At 44.0% G+C, this 14,264-nt stretch overlaps 1 protein-coding gene across 1 annotated transcript; it reads right to left on the bottom strand.

The window, feature by feature from the left end:
* Positions 1–1,183: 1,183 nt before the first annotated feature.
* Positions 1,184–8,001, bottom strand: ftr83 (finTRIM family, member 83). Its single transcript, XM_061055873.1, has 7 exons — positions 6,959–8,001; positions 5,527–5,622; positions 5,102–5,335; positions 4,567–4,726; positions 4,403–4,459; positions 3,409–3,486; positions 1,184–2,028 (listed from the first exon to the last, which is right to left on the bottom strand). The coding sequence occupies exons 1-7, from the start codon at positions 7,532–7,534 to the stop codon at positions 1,502–1,504; spliced, it is 1,728 nt and encodes a 575-aa protein (XP_060911856.1). The 5' UTR covers positions 7,535–8,001; the 3' UTR covers positions 1,184–1,501.
* Positions 8,002–14,264: the final 6,263 nt, after the last annotated feature.

Below are 14,264 nucleotides of genomic sequence, written 5' to 3'. Positions count from 1 at the left end.
TGTATTAGTTTACAGCCTATAATGTTGATGTATTCTGACATATCAACTCTTTAGAGCAGCACCCTAAGTTACAAACCTTTTCATGAATCATCGGAGGAGTGTAACTGTCTTTGAGCTGGTCGCTTGTTTCGATAAAAACACATTTCCACATAAAAATGGGGAGTTACCACATCACAGAACATGACCGTATACTGAAGGATTTTTAAGGAGGTCTTCATGGAGCAATGTTGCAAAACTATAAGCGCACATGTAGCTGTAAAACTGGCATGCCACGAACAGCAGGGCATGCCGGTGCTCCTGAGGTGGCATGGCACATGGTAGTTTTTGAAGTTGCCGTCACGTCATCAGGGAGAGGAAGGGCAAAATGTTCATACTTCAGTATTTTTATAGACCCTGACATCAAAAATTCTGAGTGAAAAAATGACTGAGCTTTACTTTATATTTCAAACACTGGGCGGCTGTGGCTTAGAGTCAGTTGTTCCTTGACCAGATGGTCTGGGGTTCGATCTCCAACACATGTCAAAGTGTCCAGACTTAAATATTAAACTCAAAGTTAAATGTCTAAAGAGTGAAATAAACATCATGTCCAACATTTCAATCTGCTGTTGTGAGAGAGAGAGACTCTACCTGTAGACTCAGGAGCCTCTCAGTCACAGCTCACCTGCTCATGTGGAAATCCTCTGAACCCTCTCAGACCGCCACAAAACCAACACTGTTCACTCACCAGTCCTAACAACTGATGCATTTTACTTTTCTCTTTTCTTGCTGTTTATTTTGCAAAAACGAGGGGCGTCCAAAATGGCCTCTTCTTCTCCTCTGGTCCAAACAAATCCAGATCATTCAGGACCAGAATCTAAAGTTAGAAGGAGGACATACTGGCTGCTGCATTGTTGTCAGAGAAGCCAGCACTTCAACATAGCATGTTTCCTTAATGTCTGATCATATAGTAAGGTCACTTTATCATCTCACTCACTACACATCTTAATGATTGGACCTCTAACTTCGAAGTTTTGTGGTGACAGTATCTTACAAACCATGTCGGTCAGATGACGCTAAGATGAATGACCAGTTCGCTTGAATCTCCGGGTTCTTCATATTTTCTGACTGAGAGGTCACCACGCTGCGGAGTGAAACTTTAATAGAAGCATGACGTAACAAATGTACAAAATATTACACGTTATAGCCTTGTTATAAAATTTTTATTGGAAAACAAATAAGTGTATCCTGACATTTATAAATGATCACATCACATGTTGCAATCAATTAAAGGCATCATTTTAAAAAGTGTAAATGCTCATTCTCTTTATTCACCATTAACAGAATCTTCACAGTCATAAAGCAAAGCTCCCTGATACTCCAAACATCTCACAGGAAGTTTAAGATAACAACACAAGAATTATAATATATTAATCATCATAGCAGATAAAAGTGATTTATGTTCTCTAAACCTAAAACAAAAAATCACAGCTGTACATTTATCATCGTGAGTGTTTCATTTCTATCACAGCTGCAGCAGGGTGATGGAAGACTCATACCAGACCCAGAAGCCCACGTACACAGCCTCACTGAAGGGGGTTTTAAAGCGGTGGATGAGAGACATGTTGTCCCCTACGGCGTAGAAAGAGAGGGTCCCCCCGGCGTGGTCCAGGAACACCCCGATTCGAGGAGAGTAGGGGCCGGTGACCTCCAGCTGGTCTTTGTTGTGTCGGGCCGAGTAGCTGGAGTCAGAGCAGAACAGGCTCCAGGACTTGCGGTTGTATCCTATGCGGCAGCTGTCCCCGTATCCCGTCCTCTTGATGCCTTTGTAGGCGAGTCCGATGGCGGCCCCCTCCCCGCTCCAGTCCACCTCCCAGTAGTAAGCTCCTCCAGAGAGAGGCTCCGAGCACAGGACCTGAGGCAGGGAGTCGAACCTGGCAGGGTGGTCACCGTAGGTCTGGGGGTCTCTCTTGAGGGCAGCTTTCCTGTTCCCTCGAGATAAGTAGAGCTGTCTGTAGGCGGTGTTGGGGTCCAGAGTGAGCTGGCAGGCGTCTGAGGAAATAAATTGGGCGTTTAAGTCTCAAGAGGAGGTATAAGTTAGATTTCTTGGGTTAGATGTGAGTTAGGAAGCACAGGTCCGAGCAGCTCAAAGCACCCCTCACCTCTGCACACCCATGTCTATCTAACTTCTGCAAAAAGAAGGGCTGAAAGGAGAAGCATTAGACCCTCTGGCTGGCAAACAGAAATCAGAATAATCCCCCGGGGGTTAGACGTCACCTGCCTGCTGTGTGCCTTCCACCTCTGAAGGTCACAGTTGGTGGGCCACCCGGTGGCCTCGGCTAGATCGGCCCGGTCTATGATCTGGAATGCCACAGGTATAATCACTGTTTGTGGGTTTTATCACAAACAAACAGTTTCTCTAACAAGGTGTATTAGCTGTAATTATAAGGTGAGACCTGAGACTGCATTTAAGACTTTTGGGAACGCCACTTTTGCAATCGTGGGTTGGTCCATTTGGCCATCACCTTCTTGCTTCCCCGCCCCCGAAGGACACCCTGCCTCGTTATGGATTTAACCCTTAATGGGACCATAATCTACAAAATGTCATCATGCTGTATTGAAAAAGAACTCATTTGAGCATTTAACTGAAGTAATAAATCACCTGAGAAGTAAGGCTATCTTCTCAACTAGATACAATCAGACTTCATGTTGGAGTCGCCCCCCTGCTGGGCATCATGAAATCTGCAGGTTTATGGCACATGACAAGTTTAAAGCTCCTGCGAAGAGTATTTTGGTTTGTAATGAAACGGACTGAAATGCATATTGATGCATCTTTATGACCCACAAACGCAAGCGAGACCACCAGATTTCGATTTGTTGGTGAGGGAGACATGACATTGACGCGCATGGTGTCTAAAGCTTGACTGTTTGTAACTAGATAAGATGTCCCACTTTGTCCACAAGGGGGTGCCAAAACTCACAAAATAAAAGTTCTTCACAGGAGCTGTAAATTCTGAAAAACGAGGCAACTTTCAAGATACTGTCCATGTGTCAGACTCATGACCTTTCAACCCCTCTTGTGCAAATGTTTATATATATATTTATTATTCCAACATTGATTGAATAATCTTATATAACCCTATTTCTCTAATCAGTGGTCAGACAAATTAATTTCCTTCATGCATGTAAAAAATAATGCATACTAAGATGAAACCACAAAGCTTTGCCAGCTGTTTTATTTGCAGTTAGGCAACCCCGGTCTCTGTCAGCACTGTAGGACATACAGTAGGGACTATGATCAGATTTTGTGGTCAACCACAGGGTCTGACAGAGAACCTCATCAGCATCTAATTGGCACTGAAACCAGCAAAGAGAGCGGTGATCTGCGTCAGTCAGGAAAACACAATCAGAGAAAAATAACAGCTCACTCACATTTCAGGAAATCGTCCCGGTGCTTAGGTTCCTGGACTGGGAGAGACCTGTTCAGGGCCGGTGCCTGTTGGTCAACATCTGGGACAAATAAACAGAAATCAGTTATATATGTATAAATGAATGGGGATAGTTAAGAGTAATGTAGAAACTTTCTTTCACTTCATGACAGGAAATAATACAGCAATCATTGCACGATTCTTGTGTTAGTCCAACAATGATTAAAAGGAAAAGTGTTTGTATCATTGTCATGAACACGGATGCTTTGGTTGTCACGGTAACTACAAATCCCGTCATCGTCTAAGACGCTGTTCTGAACTGCGTGCAAGTAGAGTGTGTTCATGAGACAACATGAAACCCTGTAGAACTGTTTGACCTCAGGCCGCCCTCTGATGAATCTCAAGCATGGACTGTAAACATTAACAGACGAAGCCTGAGTGACATCACCCGTCTGTTCCTGCAGGGGGCGCTGGAGTCCCATCGATGGCAGTCTCCATGTTGGAAATGCTGTCTCAGTCTAACTTTCACTCAACCTGACAGGCTGTTTTAAACCTCCTGACAAACCGTTACACCGTGCCCACCTGTCAATCAGGTCAACTACACGCCTTGTTGTGAATAACTCTTATCCTTCATCAAATCAAAACTGATGAGTCATCAAAACATTCACCCCCCGTACAGTGTGTGCCGATCGAGACATGATCTAATCAGACCTGTTTGGTTTTTTGAACCAGGCTGTAAACATGTTAATCTCTGCTGTAAAAACAGGCTTTTTAGAATGGGTGTGTATGTGACTTCCTGTTTGTCTGCAGCCAGCCTCTAGTGGACACTCGACGAACTGCAGGATTTTGCACTTCAGCACTGTTTTCATATTTCAACACTGAAGGTTGCTGCTTGATTTCAAGCTCCAAATAACAAAGGAAATTGTAAAACTGCAAATACCATATATTACATCCAACTTTCAATCAGGTCATATCACCTAGTTTTAAACAATACTCACTTTTTATTGACTGTCTCTTTTTGGTTTCATCCAGCTCACAGAAGGTCATTTTGTTAACTGCAAAAACAAAATAAATACGTTCACATGATGGTGGTAGATTGATGCGCATTCCTCTCATGTTTTTTGCACAGTAAACAATGACTTGTTTCTGTCGTCACACTCACCCGTCTTGGCCACCTTAACCAGCTCATCGTTGCTGAATTCATTCAGGTGCTGTTTCATCTCGGACACAGCCTTGGTGACGGGGCCAAAGGTGAAGTAGGGGTTGACGCTCACGGTTGGCAGCTCCTCTGCCTCGGTCTGGGCAATCAGCATGTGGAAGCTCTGAGAAAAAAAACAAACGGCAACAAAAGTAGGTTGTTTTAAAGTTGTTACGATATGGATGTGGGTGCCTAAAAACGCCTCCACTACGACCTCAAGCAACATCAGCTATCTGGACGTAAAAAACAGAAACAAAAATGGATTCTTCTACTCCAAGTCTTGTAGAGCAGAAACTACTGATGTAGAGCAGCAAAAACAACAATAATAATGAGATGCTTAGAAACCATGATGCCATCTGTGACACTAGTATCAGAAGGTAATGCTTTAGGAACCGATACTCAAGACTTTGTTTTTAGTAACTGGAAGGAAAATGGTTTGGATACATTTAAAGACACTGAACCACGTTTGAACTTGCTCTGGTCGGAGGTTGTCTGTTACCTGGATGAAGTGGATGTGGTCATCAGTGCGAGACAGCTGGGTGATCTCGTTGTCTCTCCTCTTCAAATCGGCGATCTCGTGGCTCAAACGCTCCATGTGGCCCTCCGCGTTGTTCAGCGCTGCTCTCTTGTTGGACGTGATCAACTTGGCCATCTCTTGCTGCATCCTCTCGATGGAGCGCATCATGTCGCTAAACATCTTCTCACACTCCTGCAGCGCTCTCTGGGCCGAGTTCTGCACAGGAAACACAAGTGTACGCCATTAATCAATACAACCGGGCGTGACGTCGGCTTCACTAGCACGATGAGAGATGCTGTCACCACTCTGACACGGAGGAATGCTGTCTGAGCAGCTAGTAACACTTTGCTTTCAGTCTGGAGTGGTTTGTCTGGTCTTATCAGTCTGATGGATGATGGGGTACTAACCTTGAGGGAGTCCACAGCTTGTTTCAGTTCCTCCATCTGCTTGAGTCGGTCATGAATCTTTTCCTGGATCTCCGCCTGGGTTGCGCCCAACCGTTGCTACGAGGGAAAACAAACAGAAACATTGTCGATACAGCGGATCATAACACAATGGACAGTGTACCACTCTACCCATCCATCTATTCTTCCCCTGCATGCTTGGGTCTGTGTGGCAGTCGCAGCAGGTGAACAAAGTGAATCTAGACACTCCTCTACATCTTTTTTTTTAGCTTCTGCTGGAGAATTCAAGGTGTGTCCAGGCCAGAGTGCATTTAAAATCCCAGCAGTGAGTTTTGGGTCCACCTGCAGATCTCCCAGGTTGACGAGCCTGCGTAAGTATAAAAGGCTGGCACCTAAGAGGCATCAGAATCAGATGCCAGGACCCCCTCAGCTAGCTCCTAATGATGCACAGAAGTAGCGGCTCTTACTCTGAGCTCCCTATACAGATGTCTGAGATCTTAACTCTTTCTCTCTGAGGCAGAGGAAGCGCATTTCCACCTCTTGTATCAGCCATCTCATTCTTTATTCACGATCTAAAAGCTCATGATCCTGGTTAGGGTTGGGATGAACTGGTAAATTTACAGCTTTTAAGTTCAGGCAAAGCTTTTGAAATCATCTTAACTGTGTTTTTGCGATAAGAGTGTGTGGCTGAATGTTGACCCTGGATGTTGTATGTGCAGGTAGCCGTCTTGTTAACACGAGGGCGTGTCTCAAGGAATGCTTCAGGGCTTTGGTTTGTGGGCTCGTTTCATTTATTGTTAACTGCTCTTTCATGCATTACCTGCCACTGTGTTTTTACGAGTGCAGTGAACTATGATATGTGTGGCCAATAGCGTACAGTATAATTTCAAGTAGTCACTGTAATATCACACATTGGTCCACTGCCATTTAGGAGCCTTGAGCTTCTCACATTTTTTTGATTTTCTGGAGCCAGAGGACAGCGCTGAAGAGAATTGATGGGTTGGCATATGCTCAATTATCAAAGCTACCCAGTCTATGCCCGTAGCTCATTATGTAGCTGGAGATTTAGCTGATAAAACATCATGTTTCCAAAAGAAAGAGATGATATTTGCAGCGATAGCAGACCAGAGTTTTTAACACTTAGGAAGTTAAAACATAACCAAAAGGGAACAAGCTGAAGTGACACCGTTCAGGAAGCTAGCATCTCCTACCTGTTACTTAAAGTCGCCTCACCCCTCTTTAAGTCGTAAAAATAAAAGGGGGATTGGCTCATTTTTCACTTGGAGTGGGCCTCAAGTGGCCAGTCAAGGATCTACAGATTTGATTTAGCTTTATTACTTTTGGCCCATAGCGCCCATTAAGTATTCTTCTCAGTACCGCTATGTTAAAACAGTCTAAAAACCAGCTTTGTCACTTTAAATAAATAGTTTCCTACCTGCTCGTCCGCTCGCTCCTGCTCAGCAGACACCATGTCGTGACCTTTGTGTTCCTTCACCGTACACAGCACACAGATACACATCTGGTCGGTGCGACAGAACAGCTCCAGACCTTTCTGATGCTGTGGACAGATGTGTCGGTCCAGGACTTCCACCACGTCCACCAGCTTGTGCCTTTTGAACGTGGGCGCCTCAAAGTGAGCCTTGAGATGCCTCTCGCAGTAGGAGGCCAGGCACATCAGGCACGACTTGACGGCTTTGTTCTTCTTGCCGATGCAGATGTCACAGGCTACATCCTGGGGTCCTGCAGAGTTGTAGTCAGGGGACGGAGGCGGAGGTGGGTAGGGTTCGGAGTTGCGTGGCAGGCTGGAGTGCCGGGGGCTTCCAACACGTCTCGGGGCGGGTCTCTTGCTGTAGCTGACCTTGCACTGCGGGCAGAGGTAGGAACCTGTATGATCAGCATGGTCCCAGTATGTCTTCAGACAGACGGAGCAGAAGATGTGTCCACACGGGATGGACACGGGGTCTCTGAGGGACTCCTTACACAGGTAGCAGTCCTCGTGGTCGTGCGACATGGTGGAAATGTAGCGCTGTGTGTTCCCTCTCTTACTGTGATGATGCTCTGAAGGCTGTCCGTGACTTGAGTCAGCACAGTGGCAGAGTGATCTCACAGGTACTACGGGTGCAGGTTATATAGAGTAAACAGAGTGGGAGGCTAAACTGGTTAAGCCGAAACCCGTCAAACAAGGGCGGGGCAAGTAAAGGACACAGTGAATGTCTCTGTGAGTTACAGAGCAGGATGAATACAATGTTTGGTCAGAAGATTTAAGGTTTGGCCTCCAGTGATGACAGCTGCATCATTATTTCTCGGTGTTTTTGTCAAGGATCGCAAAAACGAAGAGGAGGACCCAGATGCAGGATTCACTAAAACTATTTATTCTTTAAACAAAGGGCAAACAAAAACTTACTTCAAAAAAATCCAACAAGAGAAGGAGCCACAGGTAAACTGACATGCAACAAATGACACAGACAAACACATACAGCAACCAACACAATGAACTGACAACACAAGGGAAGAAACACAGAGACTAAATAGACATGGGGTAATCAAACACAGGTGAGACTAACGACACAGGTGAAGACAATCAGGGCAATCAAGGCAGGGAGAAACACAAGACCAGAAACACTGAGGACAATACAAAATAAATCATGAAACACTAAAGACACACAGAACTCAAGAGTCTAACAAAACACACTAGAACACAGAGATACACGAGGATAATAAATGACAAAATAAAACAGAAAACACTGAAGACAAAACTAGGAAACATTAACACACAAGGGAAACAAGCAACACTGGGATAAAACTCAAACACAAAACCAAATCATGACAGTTTTTTTTTAATTTAATTTTGACACCATAGAAATTCAGACATGATGACGGCCTTTAGGATCTGATAGATTAATCGAAGTGTGAAAGAGGCTGGTTAGAAAGATTTTAGTAGAGTTTACATCCTTTAAAAACAGCAGTTCTCAACTTGTCTACCCCTCAGGACCGACAGTCATCTCCTCTATGAGAAATCTCCACCATAAATTCTGATCTTTTCCAACCAATCAGATTTATTTTAAAGAAAAATTGTGCAGTTTGGACCTCGCACGGTACAAATCATACAATGGAACAAAGAACCAAAACAAACATGTATTGATAGCACTATACAGGGGCACTTGTGGCCTAGCGGTTAGTTTGTGCGCTACATGTACAGTACAGAGGCTTAAGTCCTTGACGAGGGCAGCCCGGGTTCAAATCCCTCCTGTGACTCCTTTCCTGCATGTCACCCACTCTCTCTCTCTCTCCCATTTCCAAGTCTTTCCACTGTCATGTCTCATTTACAGACATTTTTTTTCCAAAGGCACACGTTCGCAACCCACTGAAAACAGCTCCACGACCCACTTTTGGGTCCCGATCCACCAGTTGAGAACCGATGCTTTGAATAGATGAGTAAAGTTAACTCTGAAACCACAGATGTGTCACACTGTGCTCTAACTGATGAGTGTGTAAGACAAAGTGTTCGCAGTACAAACTGACCTCAGGCTAAATAGATACGTTTCTGGAGGAGCGCCATGAGCAGTGACTCATCTCATTAGGATGAATAGTCAAAAAAACGTGAAGTGATGCAGAGTCAAACACTCAAAGTCAGCATGTTTTTGGTTTGACTTCCTTCAACAGGTTTGATTTCTGATTTGTAGAACTCGTTTATTTTTCACCCCCTTCCCCTCAAAAAGTCCAAATACATGACATCACTGCGTCAAAAGTGAAGGCTGAACTTTTAGCTCATTGTACCAAACCATGAAACAGGACTTAGAGAGTGTTGTGCCCTGACGTATTTCATGCTGAAACTGGACAGAACCAATCACAAGATGGAATGCAGGACACAACGTAAAGCTTTTTAATTGGTCGAAAAATGAGTGACCGTCCCTGAGTGCAGGATGTATGGTAGAGGCGGGCAGTGGATAGAGGAGGAAAGTCGCATGAGAGCGACGATGGATCGACTTGCAGTAAAGTTCAAAAGGTCGGAGTTGAATCTGGAGCCCCTCCTTCCAGAACTGCAGCATCTGTACATGAGGTTGCACAACGTAACCGCTCGGCTATCCGGCGTCTCACAACTCATCTTTGTACAGAAGATTTATTTTAAGGTGTAACTTACTGAAGAATAAAAAATAAATAAACACAAAAGCTTCAAACATTTCTCACAAATCAGGAGTGTAAACACACTTAAAGGTAAAGAGAAAAAGGACGAACACAAGTCATACCTCTGTTTTATATTTGTTTATCGCCTTTTTTTATAAAGGTTACACATTCTTCAATCTTTGATCACTTCTTTGATGGTTTGGTTTTTCTTCTTTGCCCTTGTTGTTGTTGTTGTTGTTTTAAAAAGTTGTTCCCCCTCTCGTTCACTCCAGCTCTCAGCCTAACTTTCAGTCAGGCTAAGAGCTGGAGCTGAGGCGGGTTTTAAGCCTCTTCACAAACCGTTACATCGCGCCCGCCTGTCAGTCAGGCCAGCTACGCACCTTCTAGTAAATTAACTCTTATCCTTCATCAAAACATTGTACAGTGTGTGTCGATCGAGACATGAGCTAATCAGAACTATTTGGTTTTTTTTAACCAGGCTGTAAACATGTTCATCTCTGCTGTAAAGACAGGCTTTTTAGAATGGGTGTGTATTTGACTTCCTGTGCTTCTGCAACCAGCCTCTAGTGGACACTCGAGGAACTGCATGATTCTACACTTCAGTATCAGCTTCATTTTTCTACACTGGAGGTTGCTGCATTGTATCGCCCTGACCTTCACCTCAGCTATGACCTCATTGTACATTTGTAAATGTATTGACTGATAGTCCCATGAGATGAATCTCGTCTTCAAGGGGCTCAAACACAAAACATACAACATCAAGTGACTCAGACGCTTTCATCAACACATACAGAGGCTCTCATACACCAACCCACCGGCACATTATTCCCGTATCAACACCACACCCACACAATATAAACAGGAACGAGATTTCACATCACATATCACACACATAACATTGACAGTATTGACTCTAATGGGACTACTGATGGTAGACCTCTAAGACGTTTGGGGCATCAGGTAGCTCAGTCTGTAGGGACTTGGGATGGGAGCCAGAAGGTCAGCGGTCTCGGTGCAGAACAAAATATGGAAGTCGTCTTAGTGGTCAAGACCAAGACATACCCAAGACCAGAGTGCTCCAGGACCGAGACAAGACCAAGACATTTAGGTAGATCGGTCTTGAGACAAGGACCGAGCTCAAGTACTACATCACTAGTCGGTCTGGTAGCTGGAGAGGAGCTAGTTCACTTCTCGAGTGCCGCTGAGGTGTCCTTGAGCAAGGCACCGACCCCCCACAGCTCTGGTGTGCTCCCTGTGCAGCAGCGCCCCCACTCTGACATCCCTCCACTAGTGCAGGTCCACAGGTCGTGTTTGTGTATGTCTGTGTATGTCGGCGTATGTGTGTGAGAAGCATGTCTTTCAATAAACACCAGAACTTCCCTCTGGGATTAATAAAGAAAATAACATTTTAAAAAAAAAGGGGGACAGGAAGAGTGTTGGAAGCAGCGACAGGGCGATTTTAGAAAAGATAATAATGAGATTTTAAAGGTATGAAAAGACTTAAATGTTCTTAGTTTATCTGGCTCACAGCTCTTCTCTGCAGCTTGAAATCAGAATGAGTGTTGGTTTGTGTAACATCGCTGTGACCTTCACCTGACCTGTGACCCTGCTACCTGTTAATTATCAACCGACATTTACTTTGCATCTCGTTAAAAGTGATTGCTAAGCTTCAGCAGGTTTCTGTTTTTCTTTCTGCACCTGAACTGAACCTCTTCGGCCCAAGATCAACTTTAAAAAAAAAAAAAAAAGTGTTTTGAAAACTGTGAAAGCAAACAATGACGAGAACTCTTCCTCTCCTGAGCCAAATACGTTCCACCGTACAGTCAACACACCTCCCGGCCGAGATTGCAGTTTCGGGGCTGTAGAAATGGAGATAGGAATGCAACTACACTTGATAGTCCAGATAACAGAGGGGCCGAGAAAGCCTGTCTAAAAGATTCCTTTGTTTGGAGCCAGCAGGGCCCGAGCTGAGTGCCAGGCATTAAAGGGTCTGTTGTCCGTCAACAACAGTATCACAAGACGACATGCAAGACTCAAAGTAGCATCAAGATGTAGCAGGTGCAGGGGTCAGACTTTGTTTAGTGCAAGTGAACCGAGACGAAATGAAACCAGGTTAAAATGAGTTTTTAATGATGTTAAAATTGAATGTTTCACTCAAACTATAACAACTAACTACGTTTGAAAAAAAGTTTGCACTCATTTTCAACAACGACTGCATGTTATATTTATGTGAACGAACGACTTCTGAATCCTTTCACACTGACAGTAAAAACATTAACAAGTTTCGAAACTTCTGCAGAGTTTCGGTCACTTGTTTGCTCAATATCCTGCTGCGGTCTCGCATCAGCTCACTGTGACTTTCTGCAGAATAAATACTAGGGGTCTGGCAGGAGAAACTCCGGGTGAAGTCCGAGTAAAAAATGTGTCCGTTTGCGTTCACACATGCAGCTCCTCCGGTAAATATCAGGAGTTTTTCAGGAGTTTTCTGCAAGTGTGAAATCCCTGTAAGTTACAAACTAATGTTCATCTTAACTGCAACTCAAGTGTCACCTCTGCACGCCTCCAAACAAAATCTTGATATAATTCACAACTTTTATTTTATTACACGAAACCTCCTATAGGTGTCCTGTAGATCCTGTATAAACAAAGCACGCTTGTGTTCACCTGAAAACAGTTCTTTATGACCTGCTGAGTTTTTTTTATGGCGTTGCTGTGACGATGGAGGTATTTTACATATTCACAAAGAGAGGAGTTCTCTTGTCGTTAAGTGTTAAAGTGTCTCCAACTGGGCGCTTGATACTAACTTTGTTTTCATCAGCTTTTAAGGACGTTTCATGCGATGTGCTCTGTCGTGGTCTGACCTTTCACCCCGCTTTGATCCCATAAAACAAAATGTAAAAAATGTTATAGAGAAGAAGAACTTGTTTGCCTACCCATACACTTCACCTTACTCTCAGATAAACATCGGTTCAGGTCAATGTGTGTGCACCAGCTGGAACCATCATTTAAAGAATCGGCGCAGATTCATATCAGACGGGCAAACAAGATGAGAACCACATCTGTGTGGCATGCATTACCTCCACGGGACCTTCTCTCTATGTGAAAGTTTGTGTTGCAAAACAACATTCTCCCAGCCACACATCAGACCTTTTAGTACTGTGAGAGCTCCTAAAGTGTGCAACGACCTGCAGGAGGAGACCAGTGACCTCTTTTTAATCCCTTCTTGAGAAACACTTTTACCCACGAGCCTTTCCAGATTTTGACTGAATTAAAATTTGTACTTTTACTTTTTGTTTGTTCTTTAGGACGTATTAGTCTGTTTTTTGCTCTTCTCCTCTCTGAGCTTCTGAAGTGTAAACACGATGCATACCCTGAAGGTGTGCAGCCTTTTCATTAACATTTCATATCTCTGCTTCGGCGCTCTTTAATGTTTGTGTTTCTACCGGCATCAACAGATGTGCTCAGTGTTTTCTCAGAACTCATTCTTATATCACGCCTTCCTGTTTTTAATACACACTCTCAGCGAGGTGACGTCCTACTTCCTTTGGTCCTGTTGGCGTGCAGAAGGCTCGCTCTCTGCACCGCTACGAAGGCTGACCTTTCTCCCAGACTGCACGGCCTCTTTCTGCTGCGTCAAAGAACACAGAGACTTTCACACAGGGCTTGTTGTTAAATCTCATGAAATTGTCTGAAATCATAAAGATGATCTTACTTTAAAGTAGCTTTGTCCTTTATAAATTCACTTTCCTTTTCTTATGTTTCCTTCAAATGAAAATGTTTATGTCTACAAATATTCTGCATAGAAGAGAAAGAAAGGATGTCATATGTTTCATATAGTGTCTCTGCTGTCATTCAAGTCTCTGAAAGTTTTCCATATTTCTGTGTAAAATCTCAGCTACAGTTTGAGATATCTCAGTCGAGTTAGTAACAATGACAGAGCCATTTGAAAGCTCGGGGCGTTTGCAGGCGCAGTCCTTATTGCTAACAGGTCGTTAATCTGTAAGCACCGAGCGCTCCCTTTACTCTGCAGGAAGGAAGGAAAACTGGCTTATCAGAAACTCGACCAAATATGGAGAGGTGAAACTACCAAGTGCATGAAGTAATGCAAGATATGAATCGAGGGCGGAGCCTACAGCCTCAGATTAACCTATATTTTTATCAGTGCATGATTACACATCATGCAGGAAATGCTAAATACATTTCAAAACTTTAAATTCAAGCCATAATTCACCAAAGTGGCATGAAAATGTCGGGGGGGGGGGTGCATTGGTATTGGTTGAAACCTCTGAAACGGTCTCATTAAAATGCTAATTAGCGGCTGTGATGTCACCACGTGCTGCAGAGTGAGTCAGGGTCAGGTTAGGTATGGGTGATCTTTCCAGGAATGAAAACATGCAACATAACTTGTGATGAGGCAAGGCACAAAAAAAATATGTAAAACATGCATTGTAGCAGCACACCTGGAGCTGGCAGGAATGTTTTCTGCAGGTGCACACACACACACACACACACACGCGCACACACACACACACACACACACACACACACACACACACACACCCTTGCATGTGTGTTTGTCAACCGTGAATATTTCCTTCCTGCTGTACAAACATCTA

This window comes from Labrus mixtus, chromosome 14 (genome assembly GCF_963584025.1).
Source record: "Labrus mixtus chromosome 14, fLabMix1.1, whole genome shotgun sequence".
NCBI lineage: Eukaryota > Metazoa > Chordata > Actinopteri > Labriformes > Labridae > Labrus > Labrus mixtus.
The sequence above is the reverse complement of the archived record's forward strand: the minus strand, read 5'-3'. Positions and strand labels throughout refer to the sequence as shown.